The 22,836-nt window shown below is 36.9% G+C and overlaps 1 protein-coding gene across 2 annotated transcripts in view; it reads left to right on the top strand.

Moving 5' to 3' along the window:
• The window catches only part of SLC25A48 (solute carrier family 25 member 48), a 90,685-nt gene that overhangs the window by 56,802 nt on the left and 11,047 nt on the right, over positions 1–22,836 (top strand). The window contains exons 5-7 of one of the 2 annotated variants that reach the window (XM_074213508.1): positions 337–594; positions 5,022–5,155; positions 20,707–20,836. In XM_074213508.1, the coding sequence (XP_074069609.1) occupies positions 337–594; positions 5,022–5,155; positions 20,707–20,829 (515 nt within the window). In that variant the 3' untranslated portion in view covers positions 20,830–20,836. Of the gene's footprint in view, positions 1–336; positions 595–5,021; positions 5,156–20,706; positions 20,872–22,836 lie in introns of both variants that reach the window. The other variant, XM_074213507.1, reaches the window with a different exon arrangement.

Here is a 22,836-nt window from a genome sequence, read left to right as displayed (position 1 = left end):
TGATTTGGTTGTTCAAAAATCCTTCTAAGGGTTTGATATCCCCCCAAATGTCAGAAGCCTCACCTCTTTAAAGACTTTCCTGGCATGTATTTGTGTGAGTGAAGCCAAAATCAAAATTTGGCAGCAATAATAAAAGCTACAGATGTATTATCCCATAGATACAAAAGTACAATAAATAATCACCATTGGATCACTAGTGATGTAACAACAAAGATTCAGAGAGTAGTATTGAAATGAACAAATATGAATGAATGACACAAAGCAAAGCAAGCATGAGTGGCCGTGACAAAGATGATCATTTCATTAATTGTAATACTCTCTCCCCTGTATGTGCAGCAAACCTCCATTTGAAGCCCACATCAAAGGACCTTTGGAACCAACCTAAGTACCGAGGACCTATTCACTGTATGACATCAATTATCCAGAAGGAGGGCTTAGTGGGACTCTACCGGGGGGCCAATGCCATGCTGCTAAGGGATGTCCCAGGCTATTGCCTCTACTTCATCCCTTATGTGTTTATCTACGAATGGATCACTCCTGATAACTGCACAGACTCCAATCCCTATACAGTATGGTTGGCAGGGGGCATTGCAGGTATGGATAACCCCTTTTCTTTAATTCATCTTAGGAAAGAGATGGAAAATTGGTGAATTGAATGCCAAATCTTGACTTTAACTTTCATATCCCCCAGGAATCACTAGGTTATAATCTCTTAGAGAGAAGGAACTTCAGAGATATCTAGTCCAACTTTACGCAGAATTCCTGAACAGAAGTCCCTTTTTTTAAAATCCCTAAAAAAGATCATCCAACTTGAAGCCCACCAATTTATGGAAAATTTATTCCCTCAAAAGGTAGCCTATTTCACTTTTGGATACCATTACTTCTACCATTTGCTTCTAGATTCTACCATTCTGGACCAAGAAAACCAAATTGAATTCCTTAACTTCTGATTAGCAGGATTCAGGAAATACTAAATACATATTTGGTGAAGAGAATAAGGAAAATCTAAGCAGAAAAAGATCTCTTTGAATAGTTTGGCAATATATGCTCCTCATTCCTATATTAGGGCAAAGTTTTATAGGATTAAAGATAGATGAAATTCATATATTGGGAGGAGATCTTTGGTTTGAGAATAATGGGAAAAGTGATGGATTTAAAGAATTGGAGTTGATTTGTATCACTTCAGTATGTGGCATTTGATATTTCTGCTTTCTGGGACTAAATTACCTTATTTATAAGATTAAAGCATTTGAACTAGCTGATTTCTATTTTCTCTTCCAACTATATTTTCTGTTCTAAAGTTGCTTTAATCTTTTTTTAGTTAGTTTTTTTTTTTGCAAGGCAAATGGGGTTAAGTGGCTTGCCCAAGGCCACACATGTAGGTAATTATTAAGTGTCTGAGACCACATTTGAACCCAGGTACTCCTGACTCTAGGGCCGGTGCTTTATCCACTGCGCTGCCTAGCCGCCCTGCTTTAATCTTTTAAATTGTATAAAACTGAATCTCTCCCTGTCTCTTCTAGAACTATGAAGGCAAGACTATCATTACTTGGGGATTCATGAGGTTTTATTCCATTATATTTTTCTATTTTCCATAACAAGTTCATCTGACTCCATGATTCTTCCATTTTCTGCTTAGGATTTAAAAAGGAATAGAGATTCTAGTGAATTAGTTTTGCAATCCATTTTATCCTTTTTATTAGTCAGCTGAGAGATCTTAGAGAAATTTTAGTATAAACCATTTGTTTTGTAGATGAAATTGAGACTTAGAAGTGAAAATTACTTATTCAAGATCACAAATGAATTCGATCTCATCTCCACTGCTTTCCAAAAAGAATGCTATGTTCCCTAACCTTGAATGAATCTTGAGTAACAATTATTGTCTATTATACCTTCCTTTCTAATATGGAACTATGTAGTCCCTGTTCCCAGGATGTTAATGATCTACAGAAGAAAAATGTGGTGGAGTGGATAGAGTACCAAGTTAGGAAGAGTTAGGTGCAAATATTGCTGCCAGAAATTGCTAATAGGCAAGTCACTTGATTTCTCTAAACTTCAGTTTACTTTTCTGCAAAATAGATGAAATAATACCTGTAGTACCTTGCTGGCAATATTCTGAAATTCAAAAGAGGCAAAATGTCTTATGTGCTTTGTTTACCTCCAAAATTCATTGTTGTAAGAGAGCTAGGGGTATGAGTAGGAAACAGTATGGAATAGTATAGGAATCCCTATGTGTCTCCATATATGTAATCACTTTAGGTCATTCTAAGGACATACTGCCTTTATTCTTTTATCTTTTTCAGCAGTCAGATATATGACAGCATGAAGAAGTTCCCTTATCTTCCAATGAAGAAGTTCTATCTCTGCTCATGTAAAATCTCCATATATCAGCAATAATAGGAACTTGGAGTCAGGGAGGTCCTAAGATAGGTATAGATTTATTTTGGTCAGCATGAAGAGTTGAAAGAGCCATGAATGTACAATCAGAAGACTTTAATTTGTGTCATGGCTCTAACATCTAGATCTGTGACAATGATCAAGTAACTCAATCTCAGCAGGATATTGCCTGTCATAGAGGATGGCTGTGAGGAAAACTTTCCATGTGAACCATTAAGTTTGTTATTGAGGGAACCAGTAAAGCAACAGTTGCAAAATTTGGACTTTGGCACAAATTCTCTTTTTTTTTTCCTTTCCTGCCTACAAATCTAATAGTTTCTATATTTGCTCAGAAGCCTGAGGGGTGGGTTTTAAAAGAAGTATTGTGTTTGCTAAACAGAAAAATTTGTTCAGACCAGGCTGTCAGTCAGCCAGGAAGCAGTGATTACTGAGCAATTACTATTTTTTAAAGATTAGATGCCTATGTTTAAGGGAAGTAGAAATCTATGAGATCAGACTTTACTGGTCTTGTTCTTTTTTTCTTCCTATATAGTAGCTCTTCAGGAAAAAAATTCTAATCAGAACTAGTTAACCTTATTGAAATGATCAAACTTTTGGTGGCAATTTCTACCACTTAGCTGACTTGGCAAAAGCAAAAAGCATCATAGAGTGTTTCTTTTGTGGACTTTAAAAAATCATATAAAAACCCCAAATGCCATTATAAATTCTTTCTCCCTGTCTCTCTGCCTCTCTGTCTTTCTTTCTCTCTAGGTTCTCTGTCTGCTAGATTCCATTCCCAATTTAGTCTCAAATTACTTCCTTTTTCTGGTCTCTATCAAATTAGTTCCAAAGGCCCATTCTAGTTACAACATTTTATGTTCTAACACATTTTATTGACAGTGATAAAAAGTAATATGAGGTTCATTGAAACAGCTAAAATTATAGGACAATATAAAGTGATAAAAATATGCTGTAACTCAACAGTTTTCAAACATTTGGTCTCAGTACTCTTAAAATTATTGAGGATCCCAAAAAACTTTTATCTATATGGGTTATATCTATTGATAATTTACCATATTAGAAATTAAAACATATATTTAAAATTATAAAAAGATAAACCCATCATATATTAATAAAAATCATGCTTCTCTATTGAAAAAAATAACTCTTTTCCTAATCAAAAAATTACTAAGAAAATAGTTGCATTTTACAAATTTTTACAAATTTCTTCTTAAATGTCTGATTTAATAGAAGGCAGTTGGATTCTCACATTTTCCCCTTTTAAATCCTTTGCAAGCTGTTGTTTTAAATGAAGTATATGAATAAAAATCAGGTTTTACATATGTACATAGTTTTAAGAGGTTAATGATATTTTAATACTATTATGAAAATAATTTTGGCTCTTTAAGGTGTCTTGAGATCCCCAGGAGTCCTTAGACTACACTATGAGAACACTATTCTAATCATTCAACAACAGAGAAAGATACCTACCTTAGTACTTCAAAGAATGGTGAAAAGTATTTCTCTAGCTTTAAAATGTATGGTGACTCATTGTGACATTCCTGAGGAGTGATAGCTCCTGCCACAGTCAAGTTAGTCACTTTTAAGTTAAACTCACAGTTTGTATTACATATATATGTTTGTATATGTGTGTATATACACATATGTGTATATTTCATATTTATTTAACTATATTCATGCACAGGTAGATTTTTATCCATTGTATTCATTACAAATAAATACATAATGATGTCACTGTCTTATTTAACTTATTGAATGATTGATCTCTAACTGGAAGTGTTTTTAAACCCATTTAGTCCAATTCCCACATTGTACAGATGAGGAAACTGAGGTTTATGGAATTTAAATGATTTGTCCAAGGTCATACAGTTAGTAAAAATCAGAAATAGGATCTAAATCCTAGTCCTTTGACCCTAAAGTAATTCCACTTAGGGGTGTGTTGGAACCAGTTCATACCCCCCAATTTTACACTAAGCTGGCATGGTTGTGATTGAGGTCAAGACAGAGTATGAAATATAAGCCAAGAAACCACTAAAATTAATGTGTATCTATTATATATATATATATATATATATATATATATATATATATATGATGTATATAAACTTGTATGTGTGTGTACACACACACACACACACACACACACACTTAAAGACATCTATTTTGGAATATTTTGTTACATGTACAACCCAGTTTCCAGTAAGCTTGTCAGTAGGTTGCTTAGAATTGTGAGCATTGCATTCATATCTCCATATATGTTGTTATTTCCGGCACCACAAACTTGTGATATATTATCTCTATCCATCATCACATGACTCATATATGATGTATGATTTTGACCAAATGGTCTCCAAACTCCAAGTTTAATATGTTTTCACTGTAGTTGTATTTCAAGAAATCTGATTTATTCTGCATGGATTTTATTGATGCATATCACAATCCCTCCTTGCCAGGTAAATGGGGTTATGTACCATTCAAGTCAAATATTTCTCTTCAGTCTTACCAACTGATTCCCATATATGATCAAGTTAGTGACTTGCAGTGGGTTCTAGCATCCTAACTCTGTGTGTGTGTGTGTGTGTGTGTGTGTGTGTGTGTGTGTGTGTATCTCTGTCTTTTTGTAGGAGCAATTTCATGGGGAACTGCAACTCCCATGGATGTTGTTAAAAGTCGACTCCAAGCAGATGGGGTCTATTGCAATAAGTACAAGGGTGTCATGGATTGTATCTCCCAGAGCTACCAGAAGGAAGGATTTAAAGTAAGCAATATTGAAGTAAGACTCTGTGGGGGTACTTGGCTCCATGTTGAAAATATGATTAAGACAGAGGAAATATGGGAGATATTGCAGTAGTCAGGGAATAAGGGATTTAATATGTTTTCCAAGATAGGTTTCTTTTGTGATCTTATAGTCAATTCATTCAAACTCTCAAACTTGGTTTAACCTTGTATACTGGATTTGGGGTAAGTCAGCCTAAGTTTATATCCCAAATATAAACTGAGAAAACTGATCCTTAGCAAATCACTCAGAGCTTGTTTTCTCATGTGAAAAGTGAGAGAGTTTGATTAAATGACCTTTAAGGTTCCTTTTAATTCTAAATTTTTGATACTGTGGTGTTTTTTTTTTAATTGGGGAGGGAAGGAAAAGGTCTGAACTTGTGATGTGTTCAATGAACTAGTGGGAAATCTTAACTCACCATGCAGATGAGCCACTCCTTGATAATTACCTGGGGGGCACTAAAAGGTTAAGTGACTTGTTTGGAGTAGTCAGGAAGTTGATAGGAATCAAAGGCAGGACTTGATTTTCCTGATTTCAAGATAATCTGTTTTACCCTACTTCTCTTCCCTAATAAATGGTAAATATGATCAATGAAGATTTATTGAAACCCACCTTACAGGAACAAATTAGATTAAGTATATAAAGTGCTTTGAAAATGTTGGTTATTATTATCACAATAAATTACTATATCCATATTGCTTATTATATCATAAAGTAAAAGATAGGTAAGACAGTTTGTAGGATTTAGGGTGGGAGGGACCTGAGAGATCATAAGTGCCTACCACTTCATTTTATAGATGAAGAAATTGAAGTCCAGAGAGATGGGTACCACAAACATTAAGTTGTAAAGTCAAGGGTCAGACCCAGTTCTTTTACTACTGATTCAGTATTTCTTCCAATCTATTAAAAAAAATACTTGTTAATTCCTTACAATATGCAGATCATAGACCTTAGATCAGATCCTATAGCTTCTTCCTTTCCTTCCTCCTTGTCCCACAGTTGGGTCTCTGCCTATATCTGAGTCTGGGGTCAGAGTCAACAAAGGCCATTCTTTATCCAGGCCCAGGATACACTGATAAGGAACTTATAGTTGGGGGATACTGAGTTGACTGAATTGGGGTACTTAACCTTGCTACATATTTCTCATTTCTATCCTCTGAGATATGCCCCAGGTTTGAGCCAGGCTAAGTTCTACCAAGAGGCAGCTCCAGTGAACAAATATATATTTCTGTGTACCATATGTTGGTGTGTGTATACACAGGTCTGTATGTGTGTCTCTGTGGGGGTCATATGAGTATTTGCATCTATGTGGCCATTGTTTGTCTCTGTGTATTGCCATGTGAACCTAGTCTATTTTGCAGACAGATCAATCTTTGAAAGACTGAAATTTTCATCTCTGCTCCTCTTTTGTTTGTCATCAGTAATATAGTTTACAATGGATTCTTGGGGTTGATAGGATCCTAAAGTTCTTCTATTCTAGTTCAGTGCTCAATGTAGAGGAAACAATGCTTCAGAGGTGACCACAGCGGTTATATGGTTACACTGGCAATCAAAAACCAAGCCAGAGAGCTGTCAGTCCAGCAGAAACATAAGGCTTGAAACCACACTCAAATGGGACTTGAAACAGAATGTACTTTGGGCCAAGTATCAATTTGGCCAATTTGAGACAACTACCAGAGGGAATTTCCAACCTTATCAGGGATTGAATTGTCCAGAACTGAGAAAAAAAAAAAAGCACAGCTTGGAGTATTTTGCAGAAATTTACTGGAAGACCTCCAGATGGTGATATGACTCTAGGAAGTCTCTCTCTTTTCTTTCTTCTTTGTATCACCTTGAATACTACTTTTCTAAGTCGTGTGTGTGTGTGTGTGTGTGTGTGTGTGTGTGTGTGTGTGTGTGGTGTGTGTGTGTGTGTGTGTGTGTGTGTGTGTGTGTGTGTGTGTGTGTGTTTGTGTGAATGCATTTATGAATGAATGTCTATGGTAACTTTACACCCTTCTCTGTCATTGTTTCTCTTTTTCTGTTTTTTTCTGTTTCAGGCTTTCCTATCTATCATTTTTCAGTTTGGCTCTCTGATTTTCCCTTTGTCTCTCTCATTTCTCCATGCTTATTGAGCACCTCAATAGTAGCATTTCCATTTTAAAACATTGCTTCTCCTTCAGTTTTCTAACACATGGAAAATTTCATGGAACTTAATTCTATTCTTGGTCATTCTATTTTCAGTGAATCTAGAAATCTAGTTATAGGGGCAGTATTTCTAAACATTCTTTCCCTTTTTCAGATCTGAATAAGAGTAGATAAATAGCACATGAATAGGTTGTAAACTCCTATGAGTGGGGGATTTGTAACTTTCCATGTGTGTGTGTGGAGTGGTGAGAAGTATGAAGCCAGGGCTGTACCTTAAGCTAAAGGGAGACTTGTGGCTTTAGCTAGACTCAATAGGACAGAAACTTTGCTCTCTGAGAGAAGAAATCAGTTCAGGCAGCCAGGTAGATGCGAACCCAGTGGATGGAATTTTCCCCTCCAAGTTTGTCTCAGTTCCTTACCTACCACTTATGCAATCCTTCATCCTGTGGAATATTTAGAAAGGTTAAGAATTAGCTTCTCAAAATGTTGTTAAAATGCTGATGACTTTTTTTTCACTTACCCTGTTTAAACTACCTCAGGGTCTGGGCACTGAATATCAAATGCTAGCAGTGACAGTTTTCAGGGATTTTTAACCTTGTGAACTTATTTATTTAAAACATTTTGATAAATATATTTCTTTCCATTTGTCTTCCTTTATAATCTGTATTTTATTATCCACATTAAAAAAACATTATTATCTGCATTTAAACACATTATTCTGAAATGGTATCTACAGTTTCATCAGACTGACAAAGGGATTCATGATAGAAAAAAGATTAAGAACTGCTTTAAGTCATCTCATAGCAAAGGACCAGAAGCAGGTATTGACTTTTTTTTTCATTTTCATGAACTGAGAAAAGACAATTAAGTGTTGTCAATATACTGAACTTGTAGTAATGGACCAGAGTTCAAATCCTTTGTGAGAAATTTTTTAAATTTTGACTCTGGGAAAAACATGTAAACTCTCAGATTCAGTTTTCATATCTACAAAATGAAGATAATAATAATTACCAAATAGGGTTGCTGTGAGGATTAAATGAGATAAAAGCCCTTTAAAAATGTTAATTTTGCTAAGTAAATTCTAGTTATTGTCATTCTTATTATTAAAAGATAATTCACCTCAAGGTACAAAATAACTTTGCTTTCTTCCTCAACAAATTTGAAAATTGTTTGGTGACTGACTATAGAATCCATAGATAAAATTAACTGACTTAAAACTAACTGAGATTCAAGCACTGACTTACCAGGGTTAGAATTTCCTTAAGAGGTTTAAATATCCCAAAGGGCATTGAATACAATCTGTAACTTAGCAGAATTGATCTCTCTGACATCCCTTAGCAGTGGTAATACAGAATATGCTTGATAGATTCCAGATAGGACAAACTTTCATCCCATAAGGCAATCCATTTCATTTTAAGAATGATCTAATTTGGGGTAGCTAGGTGGCACAGTAGATAGAGCACTGGCCCTGGACTCAGGAGGACCTGAGTTCAAATGTGATCTCAGACACTTAATAATTACCTAGTTGTGTGACCTTGGGCAAGTCACTTAACCCCTTGCAAAAACAAAAAATAAAATCAAAAAATCAAAAAAGAATGATCTAAGTTTTAGGAAGATTTTTGTTTCCTCAAAACTCCTTTTTAAAAAATGAATAAGCATTTATTTACCATCTCTCACTTCCTTATTTCCAACCACTATTAAGAAAGAAAGGAAGAAAATAGGGTTGAAACAAAAATGCATAATTATTCAAAACAAATTCTTACATTAGCCATTTCAAAAAATAATGTCTCATTCTGCATGTTGATGTCATCTCCAAGAACAGAAACTATCTTGGTCCTCTAAATAATTGATCCTCTGAAATTATAATTGGTAAACATTGATCAGAATTCTTAAATCCTTCAAAGCTGCTCATGTTAATAATATTATTGAGGGGGCAGCTAGGTGGCATAGTGGATAAAGCACCAGCCCTGGAGTCAGGAGTACATGGGTTCAAATCTGGTCTCAGACACTTAATAATTACCTAGCTGTGTGGCCTTGGGCAAGCCACTTAACCCCATTTACCTTGCAAAAAAAAATAATATTGTTGAGATACACACACATATTGTCCTCTTGGTTCTATTCACTTCACCCTGCATCAATTCACATTTCCCCATATTTTTCTCTGAAACCAAACATTTGATCATTTATTGTCACCTCTGCTTCACTTCTTTCTTACCAAGATCTGAATAGCTATTGCCTCAAACTGAGAGCTGTTAAAGACCTAGCTAAAAAAGGCCAAGTTCTCCCACTGAATCCAGGTCTATCTCCAGTCATCCTGATCCATACTGGGTCACTGGATCCAGATATCTCTGGAGGACAAAGTAGGACTGGTAACTTTGAACAGCCCTCCCTCACTTAAATCCAATTCACTTGCATGTCATGGTATCCCTGCCTTATGTCACAGTCTTCTTCCAGAAGGAAGGATAAACAGGAACACCAGCAATGACACAATAGCATCCCTACCAATTCCCTTTTCATATGAAATATTCTTTTTTTAATTGAGATTTTATTTTAGAAAAAGAAAATATTTTATGTTATTTTCATGTTATGTCATTAACAGTTACATGTGATGAAAGTTTTTCAACATTCATCTACATGCATATATGTATTTTTAAGTTATATAATATCTTTACACCCTCCCTATTTACTCCCTTCCCCTTCAGGTGGATATTATAAGTATACATTTGTGTTTAACATCACATGAAATATTTTCAACTTTTTGAAAGACTATTAATGATAAGAGAATTAATATGAATGTAATATATTATTAATTACTTGTCCATATAACAACCTTTTCCAGGTCTTTGAAAACAGCAATGAATCCCCACTCACTTTTCTCTTTAGGCTAAATAATTTGTTTCTTCAATTTAGAGATACAACTAGAATGGATCAATTGGGGCTTTTCCCTAGGAAACCTGCATCTAGAAGAAAAGGGACATATTTTCTCCCCATTTCTGCTGGAAACCCTGGAGAATTCCAGCCTTTGCTGAAGATTGTTTTCCCTACCAATTCATTTCCTTTACCCCACTTTCCTCCTGAGGAGTAGCCCTGCCTTTTTGCCTTGAGCCCCCAACAAGAGATGGTGGTCTGATAAATTCTCAGGGTTATATCACTTTCTTATCTCTTAGAATTCTTTCTTTCAATCAATTCCTCCCCAGTTTAATCCCAATAAGTGCCCCCAGACTGACCTTTACCTGTAATTAACACTATTTATAAGGAAAACATAAATATTTAAAACAAAGGGAGTCAAGGTAAATTTTCCTAGACTGAGAAGTCTTCTTTGGTCCAGTGGAAGTGATTTCAGCAACACAGCATTTGTCCTAATACTCTTCATACCTAATTGACCCATTCAGTCTTGTTCTCCAGTCTGATATTCTCCTTTGGCAGCTACTTTTTCTTATGTACCCACCTTCCCAATTTCCTGGAGTTTCTCTCAGTCTCTCTCCAGCTCTGTTTCTGATTGGGGTTGGGCTCCTTCTCAAGTCTTGGTCTTGCCCTTATTCAAAACTACACTCTTTTTAACATCCTTCTACTTTTACCTTGGATGTGCTCACTCATTTCTTCAGTGTATTGTTTTCTTTCTGATTTAATTGAGATTTATTCATAAAGATATCACAACATCTGCCTGAATTATTATCATTTTTTTTTTTAGATTTTTTACAAGGCAAATGGGGTTAAGTGGCTTGCCCAAGGCCACACAGCCAGGTAATTATTAAGTGTCTTGAGACCAGATTTGAACCAGATTTGGTACTCCTGACTCCAGGGCCAGTGCTATATCCACTACGCCACCTAGCCGCCCCCTGAATTATTTTTTTAATTAATTAATTTTTCCAAATACATGCCAAGATAGTTTTCAACAATCCTTTTTGTTTGTTTGTTTTGGTTTTTAGGTTTTTGCAAGGCAAATGGGGTTAAATGGTTTGCCCAAGGCCACACAGCTAGGTAAACAATCATTTTTTTAATGATTTTTTTCTTGTTTAAGAGTAATTGAAATACCCTCTCCCCCCCATGAATGTAGACTTGCTTGAACGATAAAGTAAAGGGGAGAGAAAAAAAATTAAAATAAAAAATAATAGTAATAATTGTAGGTATGGCCAGGTAGTGCAATGGACGAAGCACCAGCCCTAGAGCCATGAGCACCTGAGCCCACGTCCAGCCCCATAGACCCAGCAATCACCCAGCTGTGTGACATGCAAGCCACCTGATCCCCACTGCCCTGCAAAAACCAAAAAGAATAAAAAAAAGACCCAAAATAAAATAAAATAGTAATAGTAGGGGTGGCTGGGTGGCAGACAGAGCATTGGCCCTTGAGCCAGGAGCACCCAGGTCCAAATCCGGCCTCAGACACCCAAAGATCACCCTGCTATGTGGCCCCAGGCAGGCCACCCAGCCCCATTTACCCTGCACCCTCCCCCAAATAATAATAACAAAAAATGTGCTTCAGTCTTTGTTCCAACACCAACAACTCTGTCATGGGTGCATCACATTCTTTATGGTAAGTCCATCGCAAAAGTTACTTCCATATTATTCCACTGTTGCAATTGCTGATCACAACTCCCTCCTTTCTTATGTCTCCACTACCATGTACTATATTTTCTTTCTTCTTTCACTCTGACTCTGCTGTAGGGTTGCTGAGTGGCGCAGCAGACAGATCCCTGGTCCTGGGGCCAAGAGGCCCTGAGCCCACATACCAACCCTTAGGCCCAGCATCCACCTGGCCCTATGGTCCTCGGCAGCCCTTCCAATCCCAGCCCCTTGCAAGAAGTAAAAAAAGAAAATGTGTTATATCTGACCACTCTCCCCCCATGGTCCATCCTCCCCTCCTTTATTCACATCCCCACCCCTTCCCCCTGTTCCCCCTTCCTTCTTACTCCAGATGTCTATACCCCATTGAGTATATATGCTGTTTCCTCTCCTAGCCACCTCTGATGAGAGCAAAGGTTCCCTCATTCCCCCTTGCCTATCCCCTTCCACATCATTGCAATAGCTCATTGTAATAAAGAAAAATCTTATTATATGAAATATCTTGGCCTATTCCCCCCTCTCCTTTTTCTTTCTCCCATTACATTTCCCTTCTTTCTATTGACTCCATTTTACACCATATTTTATCTTCGAATTCAGCTTTCTCCTGTGCTTCAATTATAAAAGCTCCCTCTACCTGCTCTATTAGCTGAGAAGGTTCATATGAGTATTATCAGTGTCATTTTTCTATGCAGGAATACATGCAGTTCATCATCATTAAGTCCCTCATATTTTCCCCCTCTCCTCCAATCTCCATGCTTCACCTGAGTCCTGTATCTGAAGATCAAACTTTCTGTTCAGCTCTGGCCATTCTAACAGGAACATTTGAAATTCTCCTGGTTCATTGAAAGTCCATCTTTTTCCCTGGAAGAGGATGTTCAATTTTGCTGGATAGTTGATTCACGGTTGCATTCAAGGCTTTTTTGCCTTCCGGAATATTATATTCCAAGCCCTATGAGCTTTTAATGTAGTTGCTGCTAAGTCCTGTGAGATCTTGACTGCAGCTCCATGATACTTGAATTGTGTCCTTCTGGCTGCTTGTAATATTTTCTCTTTGACTTGGGAGTTCTGGAACTTGGCTATAATATTCCTGGAGGTTGTTTTTTGGGGGATCTCTTTCTCAGGGAGATTATGGTAGATTCTCTCCATTTCTATTTTGCCCTCTGCTTCTAGGATATCAGGGCAATTTTTCTGTAGTAATTCTTTGAAAATTATGTCAAGGCTCTTTTCCTGATCATGACTTTCAGGTATTCCAATAATTTTCAAATTATCTTTCCTAAGCCTGTTTTCCATATCAGTTGTTTTTTCAATGAGATATTTCACATTTTCTTCTAATTTTTCATTTTTTGGTTTTGAAGTATTGATTCCTGATTTCTGGTAAATTCATCAATCTCCAGGAATTCTATTCTTTGTCTGAAGGATTTGTTCTCCTCAGAGAGTTTTCTTATCTCTTTTTCCATCTGGCCAATTTTGCTTTTTAAAACATTCTTCTCCTCCATAACTTTTTGAACTGTTTTATTCATTTGACCTAAGCTGGTTTTTAGTATGCTATTTTCTTCAGCATTTTTTTGGATTTCCTTGACTAAGCTACTGACTTCATTTTCATGTTTTTCCTGCATCTCTCTCATTTCTTTTCCCAGTTTTTCTTCTAACACCCTCGTTTGATTTTCAAAGTCTTTTCTGAGCTCTGTCATAGCCGGATCCCAGTTTCTGTTTTTCTGGGAGTCTTTAGACTCATCTTCAGACTGAGTATATTGATACTTCTTGGGATCATAGATAATGTATTTCTCAATGGTGTTCCTCTTTTTTCTCTGCTTGCTCATTTTCCCAGCCTAAGCCTGTTTTTGGGGTGCTTCCTGAGCTTTTGGGGCACTCCCACAAGGGTCTCAGTGTGTGAGGCTCTGTCCTCCCTCCTGGTCTGCGAATAACCATATGCGCTCCCATCTGCCACGGGCCTGAGGTGGAGGGGGCCGCTGCTGTTCTGTGTGGGGGCCTAGACTGCGATCAGTATCTGAATGTGTTCAGAGCCCCAGAGTCCTGTTCCAGAGGCAGAGGACAGAGCTCTGCAGTCTCTCTTCACTCCCCTCCCTCACCTCAATGGGCTCATGCCCTGGAGGCTCCTGCTTCCTGGCTCTGCCTGCTTCTGTTTCTGGATCTGGGCTGCCAAAAGACCATGCTGCTGGCTGTTTGCCCTGAGGGCTGGGCTCCACGTGCTCACTCTGGCAGAGGTCCCCCGCAGTTCCCCTACTTTGTGCCAGTGCTCCCCGGGGTGTAGCTCAGGAGACTCCCCCACTGCTGTGAGCTGGGGCTCCCGGCACCCTGGGGCTGCCTCCGGGTGGCTGAAGTTCTTTCACTCTAGCGGGCTACCCCTCTGGTGGGCCACCCCTCTGGTGGGCCGCCCCTCTGACCCTGGGGAGCAGAGCCTTTCTGCTCTTTTCCAGGTTACCTTGAGTAGGAGCACTGCCTCTCTGGGTCCTTTTGTGGGTTCTGCCTCTTGAAAGTTTAGTTAGAGTCCTTAGTTTAGAAGTTTTATCAGAGAGAGTCTAAGACTTGATCCTTTCTTGTCGCCATCTTGGCTCCACCCCCCCCAAACAATCATTTCTATAAGATTTTGAGTTTCACATTTTTCTCCCTTCCTCCCTCCTTCCCCCCTCCCCTGAAGAAAACAATCTAATAAATGTTATACACATATAATTATGTTAAAACATACTTTCGAATTAATCATAGTGTGAAAGAAGAATAAGAACAAAAAAAAAGAAGAAAAATCCAAAACGCATAAAATAAATTTTAAAAATTGAAAATAGTAAACTTTGGTTTATATTCAAACCGCATAGTTCCTTCTTTGGATGTGGATAGTAAATGCATCAATTCTTAAATTGACTCTCATGAATCTGTTTTCCTGAGACAGATATTTCACATTTTCTTCTATTTTTTCATTGTTTTGATTTTTCTTGACTGATTTTTTATGTCTTTTAGAGTTTTTAGCCTCCCTTTGTCCAAGTCTTCTTCAAGAAATTATTTTCTTAATTAGCTTTTGCATTTCCTTTTCCATTTGGTCAATTTTATTTTTTATTTACTTTTAACATCACAGCAATAGTCATGTTGTAAAAGTAAATGTAATTCCCCTCTCTCACCCCCAAAATAAGAGAAACATAAGAAAAATAAAGTGAAAAAAAAGTGTGCTTCAATCTGTAGTCAGATACCATCAGCTCTGTCTTTGGGATGGGATAACATTCTTTATCCCTTCACATTTGTCTTGGGCCACAACATTACTGAGAAAAGGTAGGCCATTCATGATTGTTTATCCTGCAGTATTGTTGTTATTTTGTATAAGGTACATTTCCCATTGCATCTGCTCAGGTAATTTTTTATTGAAAACTTCCTGGTCATCATATCTCATAAACAGAATAGCATTTTAATCTCAATCATATTCCACAATTTGTTCAGCTATTCCCCAAGTGCTGGGCATCCCCTCAATCACCACCAAAAAAAAGAGCAATATTTCATCTCTTCTGGAATATAGAACTAGCAGTAGCACTGCTAGACGAAAGGATAGACAAGGTTTTATCACCCTTTGGGCATAGTTCCCCTCCTACAATCTTCTCTCCCTTCTATCACCTACCACCTGCCCCTAGTCCCCTTTCTCCCATTCCTCTCTTTATCTATTGTCCTCTGGGGAAAGATAGATTTCTATATCCAATAGAACATTTCTATTATTTCCTCACTGAGTCAATTCCAATGAGAGTAAGTCTCACTCATTCTCCCCTCTCTTTCCACTCTTCTAATACACTGCAAAACTATTTCTTGCCTCTTTTATATGAAATAACTTTAGTCCATTCTACCTCTCCTTTCACTTTCTTCCAATATATTCTTTCTCCCCCCATTAACTCTATTTTTTTATATACTAAATCTTTAAATTCAACTCCCATTTGTGCTTTGTCTATATATGCTCCTTCTTAACTGCCTTAATGAATGAAAAAGTTCATGAGTTATCAGTATCATCTTCCCATGCAGGAATATAAGCAGTTCAACATCATTAAGCCCCCTATGATTTGTATTTCCTATTTCTTTTTCATGTTTTCCTGGGTTTTTTTATGCTTCAACTGAATCTTGTATTAGAAGATCAAATTTTATGATCAACACTGTTCATTTCATCAGGAAAGTTTGAAAGTCCCTTATTTTGTTGAAAGCCCATCTTTTCACCTGAAAGAATATATTCAGTTTTGTTGGGTAGCTGATTCTTGGCCATAATCCAGGCTCTTTTGCCTTCAAGGATATGATATTCCAGGCCTAGAATCCCTTAATGTAGAAGCTGCTAAATCTTGTGTTATCCTGACTGTAGGTCCATGATATTTGAATTGTTTCTTTCTGGTGGCTTATAATGTTTTCTCCTTGACTTGAGAGTTCTCAAATTTGTCTATAATATTCCTGGCTGTTTTCATTTTGTGATCTCTTTCAAGAGGTGAATGGTGGATTGTTTCAATTTTTATTCACCCTCTTCTTCCAGGACATCAAGGCAGTTTTCTTAGATAATTTCTTGATAATTTCTAGGTTCTTTTTCTTTGACCTTGGATTTCAGGTAATTCAGTATTTTTAAAATTATTTCTCCTGAAACTGTTTTTTCAGGTCAGTTATTTTTCCAGTGAGATATTTCATATTTTCTTCTAGTTTTTCAATTCTTTGGTTTTGTTTTATTGTTTCTTGATTTCTAAAAGTCATCAGCTTACCTTAGCTCCATTCTACATTTTAAGGGATTGTTAACAGAGAGTTTTTGCATCTCCTTTTTCCATTTGACCAATTCTGCTTTTTAAGGCATTTTTCTCCTCTTTGGCCTCTTGAATTTTCCCATTTGATCCAAACTGGTTTTTAAAATGTTATTTTCTTCAGTATTTTTTTGTATCTCCAGATTCAAGGTTTCATGATTCTCCTGTATTGCTCTCATTTCTCTTTCCAATTTATTCTCTACCTCCCTTACTTGATTTTTAAATTTTTTTTTGAGCTTTTCTATGGTCTGAGACAAATTCATATTTTTCTTGGAGGTTTTGGAAGAAGAAACTTTGTTTTTATTATCTTCTTTTGATTGTGTCTTGATCCTCCAAAGTAATTTCCTAATAGTTTTTTTCTTCTGTTGTTTTCTCTTTTCCCCCAGCCTATGACTTGATTTTAACTCTTTGTTAAAAGGGGTTCTGCTTCCAGGATGGTGGAGAGATTGTCACAAGTTTTTGAGGGGTTTTGTGGCTGTTTTTAGGAACAACCTTCTCTCCACAAGGGACCTGCAAGTTCTCAATTCCTCCAAGTTCTTATGAGAGGCCATGATTGCTTTCCTGGGACCACAAGCACTCTTTTTTACCTGGAACTGTGGGGAGGGTCCCTGCTCCACTGCAGACAGTAAGCTCTGTTGTACTTCTGCTCCTTTTCCTAAGATTGCAGCCCTAGGCTGTGACTTGAATCTGAATAGACACAAAGCACCAGAGTTCTGGCTCAGGGATAGTAAAGAGACTTCTATAATATAGGTCTATACTGAGACCTGTGCTGTACTGGGCTCCACTTTCACTCTGGGGTGACTGAGTTTTCCTGCTGACCTTTCCAATTATTCTTGGCAATCCCTGGACTGAGAGGTCTGTTCTTAGAATGTTGGAGCCAGTTCACTCTGGCATGGCCCAGGCTGTGCTTCAGGACATTTCTAACCCAAGTGCAACAAAACCTTCCAATGGATCTTCCAAATTGTTTCAGACTGGAAAGCTGTGTGTTCTGGCACTCTAGAATTTGATTAGAGTCATCATTTAAATGTATTTGGAGTGGTTTAGGGGAGAACTTGTGGGAGCTCCTGCCTTTACTCTGCCATTTTGACTCTCTTCTTCTCCCCCCATCCATCAATTTTATTTTTAAAGAAGCTCTTATCTTTTTCCATTTGCCCAGTAGTATTTTTTTCTTTTTGATCAGGAGAAAATATGTTCATTAAATAGCATTTTGATAAAATACCAAAGCAAAAATTTTCTTGATTACTCAAAGGAGTCTGCTGAGAGAGAGAGAGGAGTAAAATTTTGACAGTTGTCTTTCCTGTGAAACAAGAAAGCTGGAGTGAGAGGAGCAGAACCAGAAAAACACTGTATACCCTAACAGCAACATGAGGGCAATGATCAACCTTGATGGACTCCCTCATTCCATCAGTGTAACAATCAGGGACAATTTGGGGCTGTCTGTGATAGAGAATACCATCTGTATCCAGAGAAAGAACTGTGGAGTTTGAACAAAGACAAAGGACTATTACCTTTAATTTAGAAAAAAAAAAACCTGGTATCTTATTGTCTGATCTTGCTATCTCTTTTACTTTATGTTTCTTCCTTAAGGATGTGATTTCTCTCTCATCACATTCAATTTGGATCAATGTATACCATGGAAACAATGTAAAGACTGGCAAACTGCCTTCTGTGGGGAGTATGGGGAGGGAAGTAAGATTAGGGAAAAAATCCTAAAACTCAAAATAAATAAAATTTTTATAATAAAAAAAAAGAAACAAGAAAGCTGGATTAGGGAGAAAAATTTCTCCTAGCTCAAAAAGGTGTGTTTGCAGTAGACTTCACTTCCAATTATAGGATTATTCTGTTTCTCATATACTTTTCTTAACTCTATATTGAAGGTAGTGCTAGATCTGACTCATTGCTTTTGCTAATGAAATATAAAATGGTTTTCTGTGGATTAATTTTATCTTCACATTATTTTCTCTGTCTTAAAGTAAGGTTGAGGTTGAAGGGTAAGAAGAAACTTTTATTTAACGACAACCATTTATCAGCAATGATTTATTTTCCACAATGGCCAGAGTGTTTTATAATTTTATAATTCTTTACATATATTATCTCATTCAACCTTTTTAATAGTTCTGTCAGTCACTCTATGCATTACACTTGAAGAAACAAGGGCTCAATGATTGCCCTCAGTTAAATACAATTATTAAATGTCAGAGGTGGGATCCTAGCTATATTTTTGAAAGAATTATTTTCTTTTTGCAATTGATTGTTTTTTAAAAAAATTATTTCCTTCAGTCAGTTTTTGTGCCTCCTTTTGCAAGATGTTGAATTTCTCTTGTATTTCTTTTTCCAGTTTTTCTATTTGATTTTTAAAAATCCTTTTTGAGCTCTTCCAAGAAGTCTTTTTGGGCTGGAGACCCATTCATATTCTCCTCTGAAGCTTCACATTACTACTTTTTCTGCCATCCTCTTCTGAGATGGTATTTTGCCTATCCTTATGTCTAAGGTAACTTTCTATCTGCAAGTTTTCTTTGACTTTTCTTATTCATTCTGAGTTTTGTTTCAGCATTGTCCCAAGCTTTTTGTATAAGGGGAGGGCCTGCTTGTAGACTTTCTGCATCAAGAACATTAGAGACTTTGTTCATTGGACTGAGGCCTTCTGGATTGAGATTGTTACTAGCTTGCTGTCTGGGCTGGGATGTTCATCCCAGTTACCCTGGTTGAACAGGGGACCTGGGGTATCTATGTTGGAGCCTTCCCAGCTGAATTGCTGAGCTGGGATTCAAGGGGTCTCCCTTCCAGATCTCTCCAGTGACAGAACTTTCAGCTGCCCCCTCCAGTTTACCCACATACTTGTGCAGTTTCAGTTCCCTGCCCTGCATATACTTCCACTCCTCTGAAGACAGAATTTGCTGAAAAGTTCTCTACCCTGTTCTGTTCTTTTGTGAATTGTGTCACTGCAGAATCTGTTTAGAGGCTTGATTTATGTTATTTCTGGGGGAAACTGGGGGAGCTTAAGGAAGTTCCTGACTTCTCTCTGCCATCTTGGCTCTGCCCCCAATCTTCCTTAGCAATAATTTGACCCCTCTTCTTCCTTTTACTTTCAGTTTTAAATGCACCTTAGTACAATGTACAATAAACAAAATGTTGGTGAAGATGATAACATGAACACAATGGAAATTTGGGCAATTGAGTCATAGAATAAAAAGTGTCCCCTTCATTCCCCTAGATATAACAAATTATCTTGAAAGACCTCCTGATCATCCTCCTTCTGGCAGGGTAAAAAAACATATAGCACAAACATTGTAGTAATATCATTTTTTTTTAAATTTCCTCAATGCCCATTTCTACCCTCACCATCTGTGAAATAATAAATCTCAGTCCTTAGTTGAGTTTTAGATTCAAACCTTTAGATAATCAGGGATTTTTACATTTGTAACTCATGAAAGTTAGAGGAAATAATACCAATTATCTAGTCCTCATTTGACAAATGAAGTCTGGGTTAATGAGTGGGAAATGACTTGCTCAAGATTATATTGTCAAGTAATGGCAAAACTGGGACTAACACCCAGGTCTTCTTACTCTTATACTAGTGCTTTTAGGATAGAGAACAAATTCCTTACACATACCCTGTTTTTGTCCATTGAAGGAGATTTAGGAACAGTTTAAAAGAATTAATTGAGGGCTTTGAACAAAAAACAATTTATTTTTTTTCATGAGCTCAACTCCCCTGTGCAAAACTTTGAAAAAGAACCACAAATTTCTATTCAATAGACACCCTCCTTAGAAGTCAATAGCTCTAGATGGGACCTAAGCATGCATGAAGTCCTCATTAATCACCCTTTGATAATAGAGTGCTCAATGGATTAAGAAACTGGGGGAAATGAAGGGAAGAATTAAATACTCCCAGGTTCTAAAAAAGTCAAATTTTACATGTTTTATCTGTCTCTGTATCCATTTTGTTCATCATGTTACTTTATGTTTATAAGGATATTTTTGTGGGAATGCATATTAAAAAGGTATGCATATGTAAAATATTTTGTCAAAGTAGCACTGGTATCTATAAGCCATGAAATAACTTGATTCCCTTCCTCAAAGGTGTTTTTCAGGGGGATCACAGTGAACACCATCCGGGGCTTCCCAATGAGTGCCACCATGTTTCTTGGATATGAACTTTCACTCCAGGCATTGAAGGGAGACCAAACGGTGCCGAATCCCTGAGCTTCAGGTCAACTTCCTTCCTTTTTCCCCATTCCCTCATTTGTAAGTGTCTATTTTAGAGAGGGAAGACTTCCTAATATGGAGGAAAAAAATGACAAATAGATTTTGTTTTTCTAACATTGACTATTTAATATGGGAATTATTACTGGAGTCATCCTACAAAAGCAACTTTTAGTGTCTTAGATACTGTCCAGATTATAACCTAGTCACAGTGTCCCTTTCTTTAACTTTACACCTTTGATGAAGGATCAATAAGCTTTGGCTCTGGAACCTCTAAGGGGTGTTGGTTGAAAACCTTCTTTTTTACATCTTATTTCTGCTTCTTCACACCCCTTCTCTCCTTTATCCTTTATCTCCTTTCTCCTTTATCTTATGATTCCACTTTTTATATACTGTCTTTTTATTCTCTTGAAAAGACCTACCTGGTCTTGGTACAATGCAAAAAATATTTAAGAGCCTTTGGGTTGGGGAGAGAGAGAGAGAGAGAGAGAGAGAGAGAGAGAGAGAGAGAGAGAGAGTCAACCCCTTGCTCTCATTCTACCTGACAGTGGACAACACAGATAATGTTTTTAATATAGATATTAGAACTCAGGTCAAATGCTACCTCTTACATACATATCCAAATTACCCCAGCTTCTACTGCCTCTACCTGATATATAGATATTGATATAGATATATATCTCAAGGATCATTTCATTTGTTTTTGTCTTTACATCCCAAGCACCAAGCAGAGAGCTTGGCACATATTAAGTACTTAATAAATGCTTATTTATTGATTAACTGAATAATATTAGGTACAAAATACCTCTTATACTCATCTATAAAATAATCTGGAGAAGAAAATGGCAAACTGCTACAGTATCTTTGCCAAGAAAACTCCAAATGGGGTAACAAAGAATCAGACATGACTGTAAAATGATTAGAAGAAAAGCTCCTTCCATGCCCATTCACTCACCATTCAATATTTCCTATGTGATGTGGTTAGGGACATGGATCTGGATGTCAGGAAATCTATTTTCTGGTCCACTTTCTGATCTTATGCTGGTCCACTCTCTGATCTTATGAAAGTTATTTCATTCACTGATTCATTCAACAAAATTTTGATAAGTATCTACTCCATGAAGAGCATTGTGCTGAGAGAGATAGAAAGGTAAGTCCTTGCCTTCACTGAACTGACAGTCTGATAGGAGGATATACAAACAAATGACTAGAACTGGGACTTTAAGAGATAATAAGGTGCTATTTGAGATTTTGAAATGAAGTTAGGACATAATCAGACCTATGTATTTAAAGATAGAAACATGAAGGACAGAGCAGAATGGGAAGAAGGTGGTTATGGGAAGGTCATTAAGGAGGATATCATAATTGTCCATATCAGTGGTACTATCTGTGCAGTTTCAGTGATTTCAGTTTCATCATCTATAACAGGGTTGTCCAACCTTACTTTTAAAAGTTTTTATTGTAATAGACAATATATTTTGATTTTTCATTTTAGTGAGAGCTCTGAGGTAACTCAGCTTCATTTACTAAAGCATTTAGTAATTCCACAGCAGGTCATTAAAATCGCCATGAGCCACGTGAAGCCTACAAGCTGCATTTTGGACAGCCCTGTTCTATGTGATGAAGGATTTGGACCAGATTATTGCCAAAGTCACATCACTAAAATTCTAATATTTTTTAGAGATCTTTCTTAACATCAGGTTAGTTTATATAAATCATACCATATTACCATATGTAAAAAAGCTAAATAGTATAAAACAAACAAATTTTAAATATTTAGTGAAACATTAAAGGTTTTCATTTATTCAAGGAATGAATTATCTTCTTTCACTGAAGCCTTCTGTCACCTAAACCATAACAGTTAAAAATCCTTTTACAATGTCTGAATCAGCCCACATTACTGATTTTGCACTGACCATGATTCTTAGAAAAGGTCATCATTCTGAATGTTAATGGGGTTCTTTGACATTTTAAGTTCAAAAGAGGTTCTCAACTGCTATGAAGCAT

The sequence above is a fragment of the Macrotis lagotis genome, chromosome 1 (genome assembly GCF_037893015.1).
Source record: "Macrotis lagotis isolate mMagLag1 chromosome 1, bilby.v1.9.chrom.fasta, whole genome shotgun sequence".
Taxonomy (NCBI): domain Eukaryota; kingdom Metazoa; phylum Chordata; class Mammalia; order Peramelemorphia; family Peramelidae; genus Macrotis; species Macrotis lagotis.
This window is presented reverse-complemented; position numbering and strand designations above follow the sequence as displayed.